At 48.5% G+C, this 16,385-nt stretch overlaps 1 protein-coding gene across 1 annotated transcript in view; it reads right to left on the bottom strand.

Annotated features, from left to right (window-relative positions):
- The window catches only part of TNN (tenascin N), a 48,978-nt gene extending 35,348 nt beyond the window's left edge, over nucleotides 1-13,630 (bottom strand). The window contains exons 1-5 of the mRNA XM_063106951.1: nucleotides 13,222-13,630; nucleotides 11,642-11,923; nucleotides 10,909-11,169; nucleotides 8,170-8,355; nucleotides 6,867-6,956 (exon numbers count right to left, since the gene is read on the bottom strand). Coding sequence (XP_062963021.1) covers nucleotides 6,867-6,956; nucleotides 8,170-8,355; nucleotides 10,909-11,169; nucleotides 11,642-11,923; nucleotides 13,222-13,630 — 1,228 coding nt within the window. The remainder of the gene's footprint in view (nucleotides 1-6,866; nucleotides 6,957-8,169; nucleotides 8,356-10,908; nucleotides 11,170-11,641; nucleotides 11,924-13,221) is intronic.
- Between the last annotated feature and the right edge of the window lie 2,755 nt (nucleotides 13,631-16,385).

Raw genomic sequence — 16,385 nt, 5'->3', positions numbered from 1 at the left:
ATCATGAAGGCAAATAAGGCAAGGTAAAGGAATCAGAAAACAATGAACAGAGGATATCCATGGTGTTAGACAGGGAAGTCAGGAAAGATCTCTCTCACTGAGAAAGTAACATTTGAACAGAGACCTAAATGAAATGAGGCAGCAGCCACGTGCAATCTGGGAGAACCTCATTCCAGGCAGATGCAGCAGCAAGTTCAAAGCTCCTGCCTCGTGTATTCAGGGAACAGCAAGAAGCCAGTGCACCTGGCAGAGGAAGTCGAGTGGCTGGAGGTGAGGCCAGTGAGGTGAAGGGGAGAGCAGACTGGGGACTGCCTCAAAGGCCATGGCAATGACTTCGGCTTTTACACTGAATGAGATAAGTCTCCGAGGGTTCTGCAAAGAAGAATGACACGATCTGACTTGTGTCATAAGAGGATCCCTCTGGCTGCTGGGTGGAATACAGACAGTAGCACACCAAGAGTGGAGGTCACCTAGGAGGCTGCTACAAGAGCTGTGTGCATGACGGCAGGGGTGTGAAGGTCATGGGAAAGGCTGGATTTGGGAGTTTTCAAAAGTAAAGCTACCAGAACCTACTGATGGGCTAGAAGTGGGATGCAATGGAATGATTTTTTGGTTTGGGGCCTGAGCAATTTGCAGAATGGTGTGACCGTTTACAGAGATAGGGAGATCTGAGGGAGGGGAGGGTTTGCAGTAGGGGGCAGGGAGGGGGATGGGACCAAGAGTTTGCTTTTGGACATATTAAGTGGTAGAGACAAGATTTAAACACATTCTTGTCTATCAGACTACACATTTCCACTTTATACCTCTATATCTTAAGCAGCACTATCATCAGTTTACTCTTAAGGAACTTACAATAATAATAAATTGTAAATAAAATAAAGTGTGATCTGAAAAGTTGCTGTAATCTAAAATCCAGCAGCAGTAGTAGATTGAACCTTGGAGGGACAACAAGAGAGAAAAAATGATCTGGAATGACGGCTCTGAGAGACCAGCACTAGGCACAGCTCACCGGCAGAGTGGGCCTCATGGAAGGACATGGCTGAGCCGTCAGGATGCAAACACCCACTGGGCCACATCCAGGGCCTCTGGAGGCTCGAGCAGGCTCTAAGATGGTGCCCAGGAGAAAGCACACATGACAATAGAAAAGACTCCCTCTCCACCCTGTTGCCCTTTCCGTGTAAGACATGATTCTGCAACGTGACAGAGAAGGAAGGACAAGAGCCCTCCACAGGCACCATCTCAGCCTGGGAAATTAGTAATGAGCTAAGGATGAAAAAGTAAGGATGGGGGAGAAGAGAGCAAGAATACCCTAACAGTCCTGCTCTTGAGGTCCCTGGCCCTCACCCTCTCCAAAGTGACCCACAGCTGTTCAACCCCGGGTCCCAACAGTGCCCTCCACCACTCTCCCTGGCCCAGATCAGTGCTTGCCGTCGTAGCTCCCAGGACCCACCGTACAGGCCCAGGGCTTTGTAGGGTCGGTGCTGCCTGTGTGTGCTGAAAGACCATCACATCCACACATGTGCGTGGAGAAAACAGCAAACAGCCCTGGAGCTCCTTTGTCCCCCAGCAGTCCCAGAGCACTCAGGGCACGGAGAAGAACCAAGAAAAGGGATCATGGCTATGAAGACTAGGAAAGAAAAACACAATCGTACCATGCTGGGTTATAGGAAACCTGGAAGTTTAAGCACAGAGAGGAGATGGAACTTCCCCAGGCTCACAGAGCTAGTTAGAGGCAGGGCCAGCCTAGAACTCAGGGCTCTCTGCCCCTTTCTTCCCCACATTCTTTCAATTCCCCAACAACGACTTAAACTAGAAGGGGGCTCTGCACAGAGCTGTTCTCCTTGACCATTTCTCAGGATGAGAATCAGATGCCAAGATACAGGAATGATAGGAAGTCTTCACAGATGGAACCCTCACCGTAAGCCACATTGCTGGAAGAGGCCAGCTTTGCAGGACCAAACCTCCCACTCTGCCAAGAAGGGATCATTAAACAGTTTTTCCATGGAACATAGCTTTTCAGTAGCTGCAGTAGCTGGCCAAATCATAGACGAGTCACAGCTGGATCCTCCACAAGACAGGTTCCCCCGCCCAGCCCCAACTTCATCCTGAGGCTGCAACTGCCCACCTGCTGGACACTAGCAGCCCCGGTGGGACCTTTCTCAGGACCATTCAAGGTCAGAGAGATTTAGGGCAAGATTTGTAAGGCTTGATAGGTGGGACTTACCTTTGAGTGCATGCATTAGTTGGAAAAAAAGTGAGCCCCATTTCAAAGAGATCTAATTTGCAAAACCCTAATATACAGAAGAAGTTAATTAGGAGCTCTGGGAAGTTTATTCCACTTTATAACAAGATTCACTGCGGGGTTAGGCAAGGAATGGCTATTTTCAGTCTGTGCTGTAACACCCAACAGCACATGTCCATGCTCCAACAGGTGGCCACAGACATTAGGAACGGGTTTCTCCATTCACAGTTGACACCTGTGAATCACCCAGTTGGTGCAGTGGAGAACAGCATAGCCAGGATGTAAAATCTATGGAGATGTGAGCTTGGGGACAGAGATACAGGACAGGGCCTATGTCAGCAATTTGAAGATGAGTTCATGGAAGAGATACCTTTAGACTACAGTACCTATGCATTTCAAGTCTTGCTTTCACAGGCTTCCTCTACTGCCTTCCCATGGTGGCAATGGAAGTATCCAAAAGGCACCATTTGTAAAGAATGTGCTCAGAAATCTTCTTCCTGCTGTCCTCTAACTTTGCTTCTGGAAAGGTTATCGACTTTGGTCTCAAGCAAACCTAAGTTTAAATGATGGCTCAGATATTCACTAGTTCCTGAGTCTCCTAAACTTTGTAGGCTTCAATTTTCTCATCTGTAAAATGGGAATAATAATGCTTGCAATATTATCACAAGGGCCAGAGGTAATATTTATGGGCCTCACAGTATACAGAAGCCCACTAGAATACAGTGGTCTCTCAAATGATAGAGAGCATTATTATTCTTCAGCCACTGGGTGTGGGTGTTGGGTGGCTGTGCATGAGACAGGAGATCTAAATGTTGACAGCTCATTTTGCAACATGAAGGAGTTTGGGAAGGAAAGTTTTAGGGCTAGGCCATTTCAAATGGAACACTGTGTTTGAAAATCAGTAAAAAGTGAAACAGATCATAAGAGAAGCAAAACTGCTATCTCATAGCAAAGTTTAAAGGGGAAAGTTCTGAGAAAACTGCTGACAAGTAGATATGCTGGGCCGTATGCTCTGCTGTGCACGGCAGCTTGTGAATTACAACAAAGCAAGCATGCTTTGCCTTAACCCACCACGGAAAGGCATGAATCACAGAAGTTATTAAAAGAATAATATAATCATTAAAAAAAGAGAGAGAAGGACTTAAATTCATTTAGTCCAACCCTTCATTTCACACATGGAGACAGCGAGGACAGAAGAATAGCGTCACCTCTCAGATAGTGGCCTCTTTCTCATCATTTGATGTGGAGTACGGCATGAGGGTCTGATGGAGAAGTCCAGGGACGTTTCCCCCAAAGGCACTGGCCTGGCTTTTGCTCATTGGGCTTAAAGCCGGACTGCTTCTGAAGCCTTGCCTTTCTGGAAGGTGTTCCAGTGCACTTTGAGTATGTTAACAGGGTGAAGATTTCCAGTCAACCTTTCCCTTTCATGGTATTAGTTCCACTGGGTGACTTGTTAAATGGCAAACACTTGAACTGTCTCATGTCCTCCCTGCACATGCTTATGCTGTTCTTAAGTTCTCAGTGTCTTTTTCCATCCCCTAGGATCTAAAATATTTGAAGAAAACAGAGATTCTTTTTTACCCCTTAAATTAATTAACAGTCTAGCCAGGTTTGAGAGTGCTTCCTTACCTTAGAAATTACAGTACCTTTTCTTTTTTATGCTGGTAAAGCACATGACACAAATTTATTTGCAACCCAGTAAATTATTCCATCCTGCTTTTAGGATATAATTGACAATAAAAACACTTCTGATGGGCCGGCCCGTGGCTCACTCGGGAGAGTGCGGTGCTGATAACACCAAGGCCCCGGGTTCGGATCCCATATACGGATGGCCGTTTTGCTCACTGGGTGAGCGTGGTGCTGACCACACCAAGTCAAGGGTTAAGATCCCCTTACCGGTCATCTTTTAAAAAATAAAAAAATAAAAAAATAAAACACTTCTTGAGTGCTACCACTATTTGGGATAATATACTTGAAAGGTTAACTAGCAATTGAAGGCCATTTGTGATTAAATGCTCTAGGAACTCAGAGGCGAAGATGGCCAACATTTAATGTGGTCATAGAAGGCTTCAGTGGAGAAGCTAAGGTTTGAGCCCAGCCTGGAAGGATGACTGACATTTCTGCTATGAACCCTGGAAGGGTAGGAAGTGTCTACAGAGACCATATCTCTTCTCCCCAACTGTACCCTGCAATCAATGTTTGTTAATGAATATTATCAATTAATTGATAGCTAGAGATAATAGCAGAGGGTTTTCTAGGCTGGGGTAACAACACAAACAAACCCACTATAAAGATAAGCCTTTTGTGTTAGAAAACCCCAGGAAGAGTCAGGCTACAGGAAGGCTTCCTGTTGGGAAACAGTAAGAATAAAGATGGCCCCAGTTGGACAGGCCCACTGAGGCCAAGATACAAGGGCTATACCTTATCCTAAGGAAGTGAGGAGTCACAGGAATTTTTTACCTAGCGAGTAAACGGTGTGAAAATTAACCAGAAATGATGGACAAGAAGGATGGGAGGTATGATACTGTGATTTACATTAAGAAATGTTTATTTGGTCTTAATCACCAATTCTTGGCACACTCCTAAAACCCTCAGAATCTCCAAAGTGATAAGTGTCTTTTGGTATGCTAATGAGATGACTGACAGCTGGTGGCTCCTGCAGAGCCTCAGGATGGCAGAGGGGGTGGACAGGGAAACTAACCATGATTGGAGGGTTGGAACTTGCAGCCCTAACTCCTCTTATCTCCCTGACCAAAGAGAGGTGCTAAAGATTGACTTAATCACTAACGGCCAAAGATTTAATCAATCATGAGGCCGCCACGAAAACCCAAGAGGACGGGGTTTGGAGGGCTTCCTGGATGCTGACCATGTGAAGGTGCCTGGAAAGGGGTGCACCGGGAGAGGGCATGGAAGCTCTGCACCCCTTCCCCCATACCTCGCCCTGTACATCTCTTCCATCTGGCTCTTCATCTGTATCCTTTGCAATAAATGGGTGAATGTAAATAAGGTGTTTCCCTGAGTTCTGTGAGCCGCTCTAGCAAATTATTGGTTTTAGGAACCCCCGATTTATAGCTGATTTGTCAGAAATACAATCACAACCTGGGACTTGTGACTGGCATCTGAAGTGAGGGCAGTCATGGTGGACTGAGCCGTTAAATCTGTGGGAATTGCAACTCTCCAGGTATCAGAATTGAATTGAATTATGTTTGATAGAGAATTGGTTGGTGTGGGGGGAAAGTCCCCACACACGTTTTGGTGACCAGAGATAAAGAGCTCTGTGTTGTACTGACTGTGTAAGAGAAGAATAAGTGTTTTTGTTTATCTCTTACAGGAGGATACAAGTGAGAAGCACTTTAGCTTTCTAGCTAACCCCAAAGTCCTGGGTTCAAATCCCAGCTCTGTCATTTCCTGGCTGGGCAATCCTAAGCTTAACTTCTCTAAGCCTCAGTTTTCTTATACATGACATAGAAATAATAACAGTACCTACTTCATAGGATTGCTGTGAGAACTAAATGAGATAATTCATGAAAAGTGCTTAGTGAGTATAACGTTTGGCACATAGTAAGCTCTCAATTAATCCACAGCTACAGAGAAAGCCACCATAAGCAAGGAAGTACTTGCCATTTTCCAACTCACTAAAACATTTCACTAGTCCAATATTCAGGCAGGCTGCACATTCTATACTGGTAGTTTGTAAACCAGATTATATTTTATCCTTTACAATTGCCCAACTATAATACTTTCATACTCCAGATACGCAATTTGTTAAACCTCTGAAATCACAAATTCAATTCTTGCACCATCTTGCCCTTATTCTCACCACCCCAACCAGCTATTTCCAAGACTGTACTGGAAAGAACTAAAAAACTTTGCAAGGAAGACTTAAAATTCAAGGATCCCTGCTTTGCTGGGTCCATGGATTAGTCTCCACCAGTGGCTTTATGTTCTAAAGTCACCAGTTGCCAACTTGGCATAGGCAGGAGCACCGAGTTATTACAGGAGGCTCACAGTTAAATATGGGCTCAAGCGTTGCTTAAAAACTAAAAGTTTCATAGGATATCTTATATATAGGCCTACAATGTTTACAAATTCTGTTCTGCTTAATAAATTAGGGTTGCCAATTTTTAACATTTTATCATTACATATTTTCTGTATACACAGATACTAAATATATGACTACTGCCATGTAAGGGTTCTTAATATCTTTTGATATTTTAAAGCAGACTGCATGAGTGTGGGTGTCAAAAAAAACACAGGAGCAGCAACAAAAAAGTATAGATCACCTGTCTTTAGGTAATACGGAGCTGTGTGCATAGGTCTAAGATAATAAATGCCTTAAAAATAACCCAGTGATTGAAGCTATTAAAATAAGCAAAAAAGTGTCAGAAATGGTCTTTGCTCTTGACTCCAAGATTCTGAAAGAGATTTTCAATGGCAAGAAAAATTTGAAATAAGAGAAGTCTGTTCCCCTCTCCTGCCCCCCCCAAATAGATGTCAGTACATAAAGGCATAGAATCTCTCTTCATGCAAATCCCAGAATTTTTAAACAGAAAGAAGCCAGCCAAGAAAAGCATTGGAAGACGAACATGATTAAACGTTCATAGCGCCTGCAAGTGGCTCTTACCTGTCCTGCCATTCAGGAGAATCGGCTTGCCCTCCAGCTCTCCTCTCATGGGGACCACTGTGATCTTGTACTCTGTCCCGGGCTGCAGGCCTGGAAACAAGCAGCCAGTGCTGGAGGTGAGTATGGGCTCGGACCCCACTCCCAGCACTGCTCTCCCCAGGATTTCTCTTGTGAGGTGGAGATGAAAGGCTCTGCTTCCTCCTCCAAACACTGCCCCTGTCTACAGGCAGACAAAGCTCCACAGGACCAGCGGAATATGAGGCGTCACTGAGGAGACTTATGGGTTGGGAGGCGAAAGGGGGGTCAGAACAGATGAGATGAAGTCGCTGGAGCTTCCGGTCTTCACTGGGACATCTAGCACTTATTTCCCAATTGGATTTACAGCCCCACATGTTTTCCTGCTCCCAGAAATCCTTTTCCCTCAAAAGTTTCTTTCCTTCTCGTTGTAATAATTGGCCTGGATTTTTTCCCTGTATTTTAAATTTAAGTCTCTGTGGAGAAGCAACTTGAATGATTGTTCTTCAAGGCACAAATATGTGAACTCCAGTAGCAAAAGGCAGGCAAACAGCAGCACATACAAGGCACACGCTCGCGTTCTCCACTCCACAAACACTGGGAACCCCAAGGCGTTCTCTCTCAAGACAGAACTCAGGCAGCGGGCGGTGGAACAAGGCCCCAGAGGAGGATGTTCTGCAAAGTCAATAAGCCTTAGGGCCCCTCACTTTCCAGAGCCACTTCCAATGCCCACTGCCTAATCAGGTATTTGTGACTGTGTATTACTTTTCTTAAAGAGGGCCCTGAAAATTGTATAAATTTCAAGAGTTGCAAAACTCCATCCATCCCCGCACCCCCGTTTCCTTAGCAGCCATCTGAGCTCTAGCTCTCAGCAGCACTAACTCAGTCATCTGAGACAGGGAAGCCCCCACCCAGGCCTCCTGACACAGCTCCTTCAGTGCATTGTAAACCAGACTCAATATTCCTCTTCCTCCCTCTCTCTCTCTGGGAGTGTCTGTACACCATCAAATCCATCCTGAGACATACACAGGGTCTTCAAGAGACTCAGCTGACTTGGGAGGACGTTTCAGAAGTGTAACTTGTGAACAAGGTGCTCTGGGATTCTGCAGCAGAGTCTGCAGGCCTCCAGAGTGGGCTCATGTCTGGGAGTTTTGGGGGTCAAGTGTGGTTCCTAACGTCCCAGGACCCTCTGTGCACACTGGAGCAGTGCAGATGCTGGTGGCCTCTGCACACACTGTCCCCGTTCAACACCCACAGCAAAAATCTCATCCCCAATGTTGGCTCTTACCAGTGATGTCATATCGGCTCTTGGGGTCACTGCTCTTGGGCACAGTGACCTCAGCTACTTCCTGCCCTGTCAGGGGGCTGTACCGCAGCTTGTAGTAGTCCACCTCGGTCGGGGGGTTCTCCCATTCCACATCAAGGGAGTTCTCAGTCTCGTCTGTCACCCAAGCAGTGCCAAGCAGGGCAAGATCTGGGGGGGGGCAGGGAAGGCAAGAGAGAGCAGTGAAGAGCAGAGGCCCCAAAGGTCTGCAACAGTGCAGGCTTCCAAGCCAACTCCCTTTCTGACACACTGAGGGCCCAGCCCCAGCACAGAGTTCTTAGCAGGTGTCTCAGGCTACTAAAGTAGCAACAAAGCTGTTGGTTTTCAAATTTTCCATGGAGGGTGGACCATCTCTAGGAAAGCCTCCAGTACCCCATCCCATCAGACGCCGCACAGCCCTCCCTGTCCACACTGACTTTGGTCAAACCCGAACTGCACCTCCCAGGCCAGCCAGCCAAACCATTTAGCCCATGGATCAGACTGTGCTGAACTCAGTGCTCCCACTTTAGCCACAGAGTCCCTGCCCTCAGAGCCAACCTCAGGATGAGAAGCATGAGCCCTTCCATGCAAAGCTGGGGAAATGCATTTCAAATTTTCTGGAGGAAAATATTGATAATACAACCAGCTCCTTCCTCCATCCCCCAAATTAGAGCCCTGGCCCCTCAAATTGTCCTCTCAGGATTAACCCTGGGCCAAACTATAAAGTAGATGAATTTTAATTTGGTCCTTCTGAGTATCCTTCCTGCACCTTCCACCAAATCTTAGCGCTTCGACCAGGTACCTGGTGTTGTGGTGCTGTCCAGTCTATCTGTCCTGTGAAGGAGGAGAGGGACTGTAGACAGTTGCTCATAGTAAAGCATTAATGGCTTACCCTTCTACTCAGGAAAAAAAAGCCATGGATTTATAATGACTAACACAAAGGGATGTGGGAGCCACTGATGTGGCTCTCAGGGAAGAACTTTTTCAGAGGGTGGGGGAGATGAGGGTCTTTTAGGAGCACCGTGAATTCCAACAGCTGTACCGCAGGCTGATGGAGCCAGGCCTTGAAGTTTGGAACAGGGAAGCCGAGTGCCCCAGATTCCCAGCCTTGGCCCCCTTCCTCGGTCCTACCCCCACCTTCACGTCCCTGGAGGTGTTTCCACCAGGCTGACCGACCACTTGCCTGGATGTGACACAGGGAATTTGTGCATCAGAAAGGGTATGCGCTCAGCGATCTCCAGTTACCTTGGCTCTGAACATCCCTGGTTCACTGTTATGGATATAAAGAGCCTCACTGAGCCTTTTCTCTGAAGCATTTCCTCTCACCCGCTGGCTTCCCTCGCCAGCCTCCAGGTTCTGTTTTTTGGACTTCCTTCAAAGATGGGATTCCCTCAGGGACAGGTCAAGAGGCAAGTAATGAAAGTGACTCAAGGATTATAGAAGAGGTCCACGGCATAAGAGAGTTGGGAGGGATTCACAGGTGGAAAAGCAAGGACTTAATGAAAACATCCAAGGTTATGATGGCAATAGTGTCTCTCGGTCTGCGGCTCCCCTGAGGAGCAAATAAGAATGGGCTTAACTTGAATCGGATTAGCCAGAAGGACAAACTTCTCACTGCCAGGATTTTACAAGTCCCTAGAGCAAGATGCCAAGAGGGGTTGCTAAGACTTTCAGAACAGATGTCTCTTCTTCTCTGGGAGGCTTTGGACACCATCCCAACTGAGAGGAGAGGTAGCCACAGACAAAAAGGGGAGAGAGAAAAGCAGCCCCTGCCAGCCGGGAGCGAGCCTGGCTTGCACAGCTAGAGCTTGCTGTTCTCTCACTGAACACAAATAACAGCAACATCAAACAAGGCCACTCTGTGACCATGAGAGACCAAGGCAAGGACAAGACCATTGCACGATCAGGTCTGAACATGGATGAAAACATGACCATTGTCCAAAGCACACCAATGACTCAACATCCCCTATCCTGACTAATATAAACCACTGCTTCTTCTTTACTGACCACAGCTTTAGCTTCCCTCCAGTCTGCCCTCTTTCTAGATAAGATTCACTGAGATACCCAACCATAGAATTACACCCCACTTCTTGACAGCATCCAACCCAAAGCAAATCCCTGCTTCCTTAAACCTTCCACCAAATCACCTAATATAAGCCCGAATTCCATAACCAGTCCTTTCTAACATTCTACTGAGATTTGCCCATGGTTCCCCAGGGTGTGAGTTCTCCCATGCTAAAACAATCAATAAACCCAACTTGTTCAATTACCCTATTTGTGTCCTGTCTTTCCTGCTGAGATGAATCTAACTCAGATGAATCTAATACAGGTGGCTTTAGCAACCCCCCTCCCATACCCACCAGAACTTGCTGGATGGCCGTGGAGGCTCAATGAGTGGCTGGGGGTGCATGAGTACCCTCTGACTGCTCATGTTGGGCTGGAGGCAAACAGACCTTACTAGTCTCAGGGACAAAGGGGACCCCATGAGCCCCAATCCAGCCAGCTGCCATCACTGGCTAGGAGGACCCAACAATTGGGGAGCACAGAAAGGAGAGAGAGAACTGGGACTCTTCTCCAGAACCTAGGACTGCAGAAACTATGTTTTTCAGACCACAAATCAGGGCAACAGCCTGACTAGCAAAAGGGTATTTGTGGGGACAGTGGGAGAAAACATTTAAAATGGGGCCCTTCGTGGGAAATCTGGGCATCTGGCTGCTTCCTCACCTGTGGTGGCAAGGAGATGCTGCGGGCTGCTGGACACTTCTTTCTTCACGTTGCGCAGGGTGACTATGTACTTGGTTCCAGGCAGCAAGTCAGGAATCTCGTAGCTGTGCTGCTCCTTGGGCACTTGGATCTGCTTCCCGGAGAGCTCCTTCCCCAGGGGGTAGTAGCTGAGGAGGTAGTGGTCCACCTCACTGGGCTCCCAGCTCACCAGCAGGGAATCCTCTGTGCTCTTGAGCAGCTGCAGGCCCTGGGGGGTGACCACTGCAGCAGAACAGGAAGCGGGTGGAGAGGGTGAGGAATGAGGGGCCCATGGGTATTCACTGAGCACCTCCTATATACCTGACACTGCAATGCCCGTGCTAGGATGCAGACCTGGTTTAGGCACCATTTTTGACACTCCACTCCCTCCTCCCAGGAGTTATTAACTGGTCGGGAGTTAATAACATTCCTTCCCACCCCACCCAATCCCCCACACAAGTCAAACATAAGACCAGTGATCCTCAAACCAGCAGCATCAGCATCACCTGGGAACTCGTTAGAAAGGCACATTCTCGGGCCCCACCCCAGAATCAGAAACCCTGTGGGGTGGGACCCAGAAGTCTGTGTTTTAACCAGCTCCCCCCCCCCCCCATGCAGGATCCTGATTCAGGCTAAAGGACAATGTAGAACCGATGGTTAAAGGGCGCAGGGAGAGGGGAGTCGGGGGCCCCCGAAGGCGCATCTGCGCTCTCACCCTGGGCGCAGTCGAGGCCGGTGAAGCCGTCCTCGCAGTAACACTCGCCGGTGTCGCAGAAGCCGCGGCCGCTGCAGTCGCCGGGACAGCGCCGCTCGCTGCAGTCGTCCGACGTGAAGTCCTCGTGGCACTGGCACGCGCCGTGCACGCACACGCCGTGGCCGCTGCACGCCCCGGGGCAGGCGGGCCGCTCGCAGTCGGCGCCCTCCCAGCCCTGCTCGCAGCGGCAGCTGCAGCTCTCGGGGGAGAAGGTCCCGCGGCCGCTGCAGTTGCGGCTCGGATCTGGGAGGGAGAGGAAAAGCAGTAGGCTGGGGGGTGAGGGTGGTGGGTGGGGATCTCCTTGTTTGGAGACCCTTAAGAGCGGGCTGGTGATTTCTGGGTCCTGCATGGGGAGGATGGGTCTCCAAAAGAGAGACGGAGTGTTGGCCCCTTCCAGCCTGGGCCAGACCCTGACCCAAGAAATCTACAAGCGTGCGCTCCTTTTTCTGCCTGAAAAGCCGCAGGAACCACACTTCTTCCCCTGCCTTCCTCGTGTAAATCTCCCTGGTGGTAATTATTTAGTGCCTTTCTATGAAGGGGCCTTAAGTGTTCCTTCCTGCATGTCAGCTGGTCGCTGACACTAAGGCGCAGGGCAAGGCTCGTGGGGGAGGCAGGCGAGATCCAGGCTGGTGGAGTTTGTCTTATCTGGAGTTTGTCTTATCTGGCTCCCCCATCTCTGACCCTATATAGCAAGAGGCAGCTAGAGGGCAGGCGGGTCACTGCAATCCCTTCGCTGGCCCAAGCTCCTACTTCTCAGAACATTCTCTTTCCTTCCTAAAAACACTGCCAAGGTGGAGGCTCTTCAGGGGCAATTCCACACTATTTTTTCATGGCTGTGTCCCAGGTGCCTAGTTCTGTATCTAGCACATAGGATGTGCTCTTAACCACAGCAATTCCTTCAGGCATAAAAATCTATGCCAAAGTACCATTCACTGTCATTTGGATCAGCCTGGGCAGTTTATATTTTTAAAAAAGGAAGTGTAGAGAGGAACCTTCATTTGTAAAATCAAATTATAGTACTTTATTACTAAGGAAATAGTTACAATTTGCTGAATATCTACTGCGTGCCAGGAATCTTATATATATCATCTCTAGTTCTCAGAAATATACTAATTGGACAGCTGAGGAAACAAGATATTTGCCTAAAGTCATGCAGCTAAAAAGTGGCAGAACTGGGATTTGAACCGAGTCTTATCTATCCCCAAAGGCCTCTATCTTTCCTCCATATCCCACTGCTTCCCCTTTGAGTAGAGATGTGATCTACAGGTAAGACAGTCCTGGAAGCATTCCCATCTGGAAGCATTAACCCTAGTCTAGACTCTCTTGAAGAGCTGCTGTTCCCCCCCTGCTCAGGCTTCTAGATCCACCTTGGAGCTAATACCAATGAATAAATAGCAGGGACATGGCTCCCCAGAGAAAACCCAGGGTGAGAGGTGCGAATGCACGAGGCTCACAGAGTGCTCACGAAGCTGGTGGAACACATGGCACATGGTAGGTGCTCATTAAATGTTTGTTGAATGAATACCAGGTGGTGAGCTCACCCACAGCTCCTTGGCAGCAGCGCTGGACACTACACTTTTCCTTCATCTCTGCCATCTCTGCCTCTAGCTTCTTCACCCGCGCCAGGAGGTCCTGGACACTGCCTGCCAACTCGCAGTCCTTCTGCGGCGTCTGAAGGCGGATGTTGTGCCTGAAGATGATGTTCTGTTCCTCCCCGGCCTTCCCCAGGTCCAAGAGCGAAGCCCCATCATCACTGAGGGGCTCAGGGTCGGCCTCCACCTGGACCAGGGCGGACTTGGGCACGTCAATCTTATAGGTGTGGCTGACAGTGACCTGTTGCTCCTTGTTGCTGCAGCCATGTGGTTCGGGCATGGTGGGGGCTGAAGCCACCAGGAGCACAGAACCAAGCAGGAATCCCAAGGGGAAGCAGAACATCCCCCGGAGACCCATCCTTGGAAAGACAGTAAGCTGACCCTCCAGGAGGCCTGTATCCAGAAAAAAATGCAAAAAAAAGCCATGAAGATTTGTTGACAGAAATTGGCCTTTTTAACAGATTCTAAAGAATGCATAGAAAGCTGAGAAACCAGCAGAAAGAATTCATCTTGTATCTCCCGAGGATCCGAACTAAATTATTTTCTGCTCCTTCCTCCCAAGTTGCACATTCCCACCTCCTGCCTTTGCTTACACTGTTCATACCACCTTCTCTTCACTTCTAATTCTGTATTCACCTGCGCTTTAATGATGAGAACACTGTGTGCCAGACTTTGATCCCCCGATCCCTAATCTTTGTAACCACCCTAAGATCATCCTCCCCTTAATATTATCAACAACAGCTGTATGTAGAATACTCGCTATAGGACAGCCACCATTCTAAGTGTTTCACATTTATCAACTCCTTCAATCCTCACAACAACCCTTTGTGAAATATACTATTATTATTCCCATTTTACAGATAGGGGGACTGAGGTGCTGCTACCTTAAATGACTTACCCACAGGCACGCAGCTAAGAGTGGCAGGATTTGAACCCGGGCAATCTGACTCCAGAGTCCATGCTTTGCATAGATGAGAAAGCTGAGGCTCGAAAAGTTGAGCAAGTTTTCTATCCTATATACCACAGCCAGGAAGGGCAGAACCTGAACTCAGACCCAAGCCCATCGACACCAAGGCTGGTAACCTGCTCATGACCCCTGCTTACAAACCAGCAAAATATAAGAATTTCTAATAAAAATACTTTCTCCAAGAAGTCTTCCCTTCTGTCCCTCTACCTCACTCCAGCTGGAAACTAGCTCTCCTCCTGCTAAGTGTTCAGAGAAATGTATTGGTACCTCTCTGTTGGTCTCTTGACAGTTTACTTCCTGTTATAGTTACCAAGAGTAACCAAGAGTATGCACCTTGTCTCCCCACTAGGCAGTAAGCCTCTCAAGAACAGGACCCTGGGTCGATTCACCTTGGGGGCCTCCTGTGTCAGGAGCACAGTCACACATGCAGAGGGGTTCGATCACTGTTTTTCAAATCCATATGTGTGTGAGTGGCCTGGTTTGTCAGCCAGGCCAGGCGACCCAGGCCAGAGCAGGTGGTTAGATTTGCCACCTCTGCCACCAGGAGGAGGTGTGGGCCTTAGTCGATGTCAGCAGGCAGAATGGCCCCTCTCCCCAGCCCATTTCCCTTAGCGTCCCAGCCGCCATCTGGGATAGCATATTCTTTGATCACTAACAAGCTGAGGCAGGGCAAACCACAAGAGGTCTGCACCTCACATTTACTCACAGTAACCCAGTCACAAGAACACATCCTAGTGGGGCTCGCATAGCAGGAGTTATCTGGAAACAGACCTGCAGAGCTGCCTCTTGACCATGGGTTTCTGTAACCAACTTCAGGCTCATAATTACTTGTGCCAACTCTGAAGAAGTCAGAAAGCCTAGTTGTTTCCTGTGTCTGTGACCTACTCAAGCCCAGGCTCTCCCTGCACATGGTGAGAGGCAGCTGCGGTGTGATGGAAAGACAGATCAGGCAAGTCCTAGGTACCTCAGGGAATCTCTGGAGGACCCATAAAAGGTTCCCACCAAGGGGAGCGGCACCAGCATTGGCAGCATTTGTCATAAGAAGGGCATCCAATAACTAGAGAGGACTACAACAGCCCCAGCTAATAAAGAACCCTTTCCCTTCTTTTCTAACCCAACCTCACCCACCCACCTCAGGCAGCACCTGGGGAAGCCAGAAGCAGCTGTGCAAGTTGGGGACAAATGGAAGAAGGAAAGCTCCAGGCCAACCACGGGCCCCTTCCCTCCTGCTTGTGTGTTCCAGCATCAGGCCTGAGCTGGGAGAGAAGAAAAGACGTGGCCTGGATGAGAGAGTGAGGCTCTGAGATGGACCTGCCTTCACAAAAGCCGTTCTCTTTTAAGACTGAAAACGCGACCAGAAAAGCTCTGGAATCTGAGCCAGTAGAGTGAGCTGGAAGGCAGGTGTAGGACAAAAACAATACTTCACAATTGCTGTCTCAAAACGTTCAGCCCAGTGATAAAACAGTCACACACGTATTCTCCACTTGATCCCCAAGATGGGAACTGAGGCTCAGAGGCATGGAGCGACATGCTCGATGGTGCAACCAATGAGTTCAAGGCCACAGATTCAAACCCAGGTGCACAGCGTCTGGGTACAGAGCCACTAACCCCTGTGTGCTTCAGTGTCCCCATAACGATGCTTATTGACCTCTAAAGCACCTACTGCATTCATGGCAGAACATGAGCTTCCACTGTGCAAAATCCCCTTCCTGGGCAACAATAGAGCCTAAAAAGCAGACTTCTCTCCCTCTCCTGCCATCCAACCCCCACCCCAGCCCGAGGCTCACATTCTCTGAGACGTAAATGGAGTGCAGATGGTTTTCTGAAGTTCTGAACGAATGCAGAAAAGCCACGGACTCTTGCCATAAACCACAGCAAGGCTGCCCAAAGCCCAGTCTCACAGTGTTTGTTTTTGAAGTCTGGAATATGAGAAACCCCAGATGCTTTGCAGGAGCTCACCGTGTCGCCTGTCCTTCTGAATCTTAACAAGATGTCCTTGCTAATTAAAGCCTCTCAGATTCTGCGTGTTGAGCTCAGATTTCCCTGGGCAGAGTGATTGCTCGAAAGAAGATGAGAGCGGGGAGAATCCTCAGTCCAACACTCTGTCAAGTGTAACGAGCAAAAAAGCCTGCTGGCTCTCGCTCCA

Source organism: Cynocephalus volans, chromosome 8, assembly GCF_027409185.1.
Source record: "Cynocephalus volans isolate mCynVol1 chromosome 8, mCynVol1.pri, whole genome shotgun sequence".
NCBI classification, from domain to species: domain Eukaryota; kingdom Metazoa; phylum Chordata; class Mammalia; order Dermoptera; family Cynocephalidae; genus Cynocephalus; species Cynocephalus volans.
Note: the sequence above shows the minus strand (reverse complement) of the source record. Positions and strands in the feature narration are given on the sequence as shown.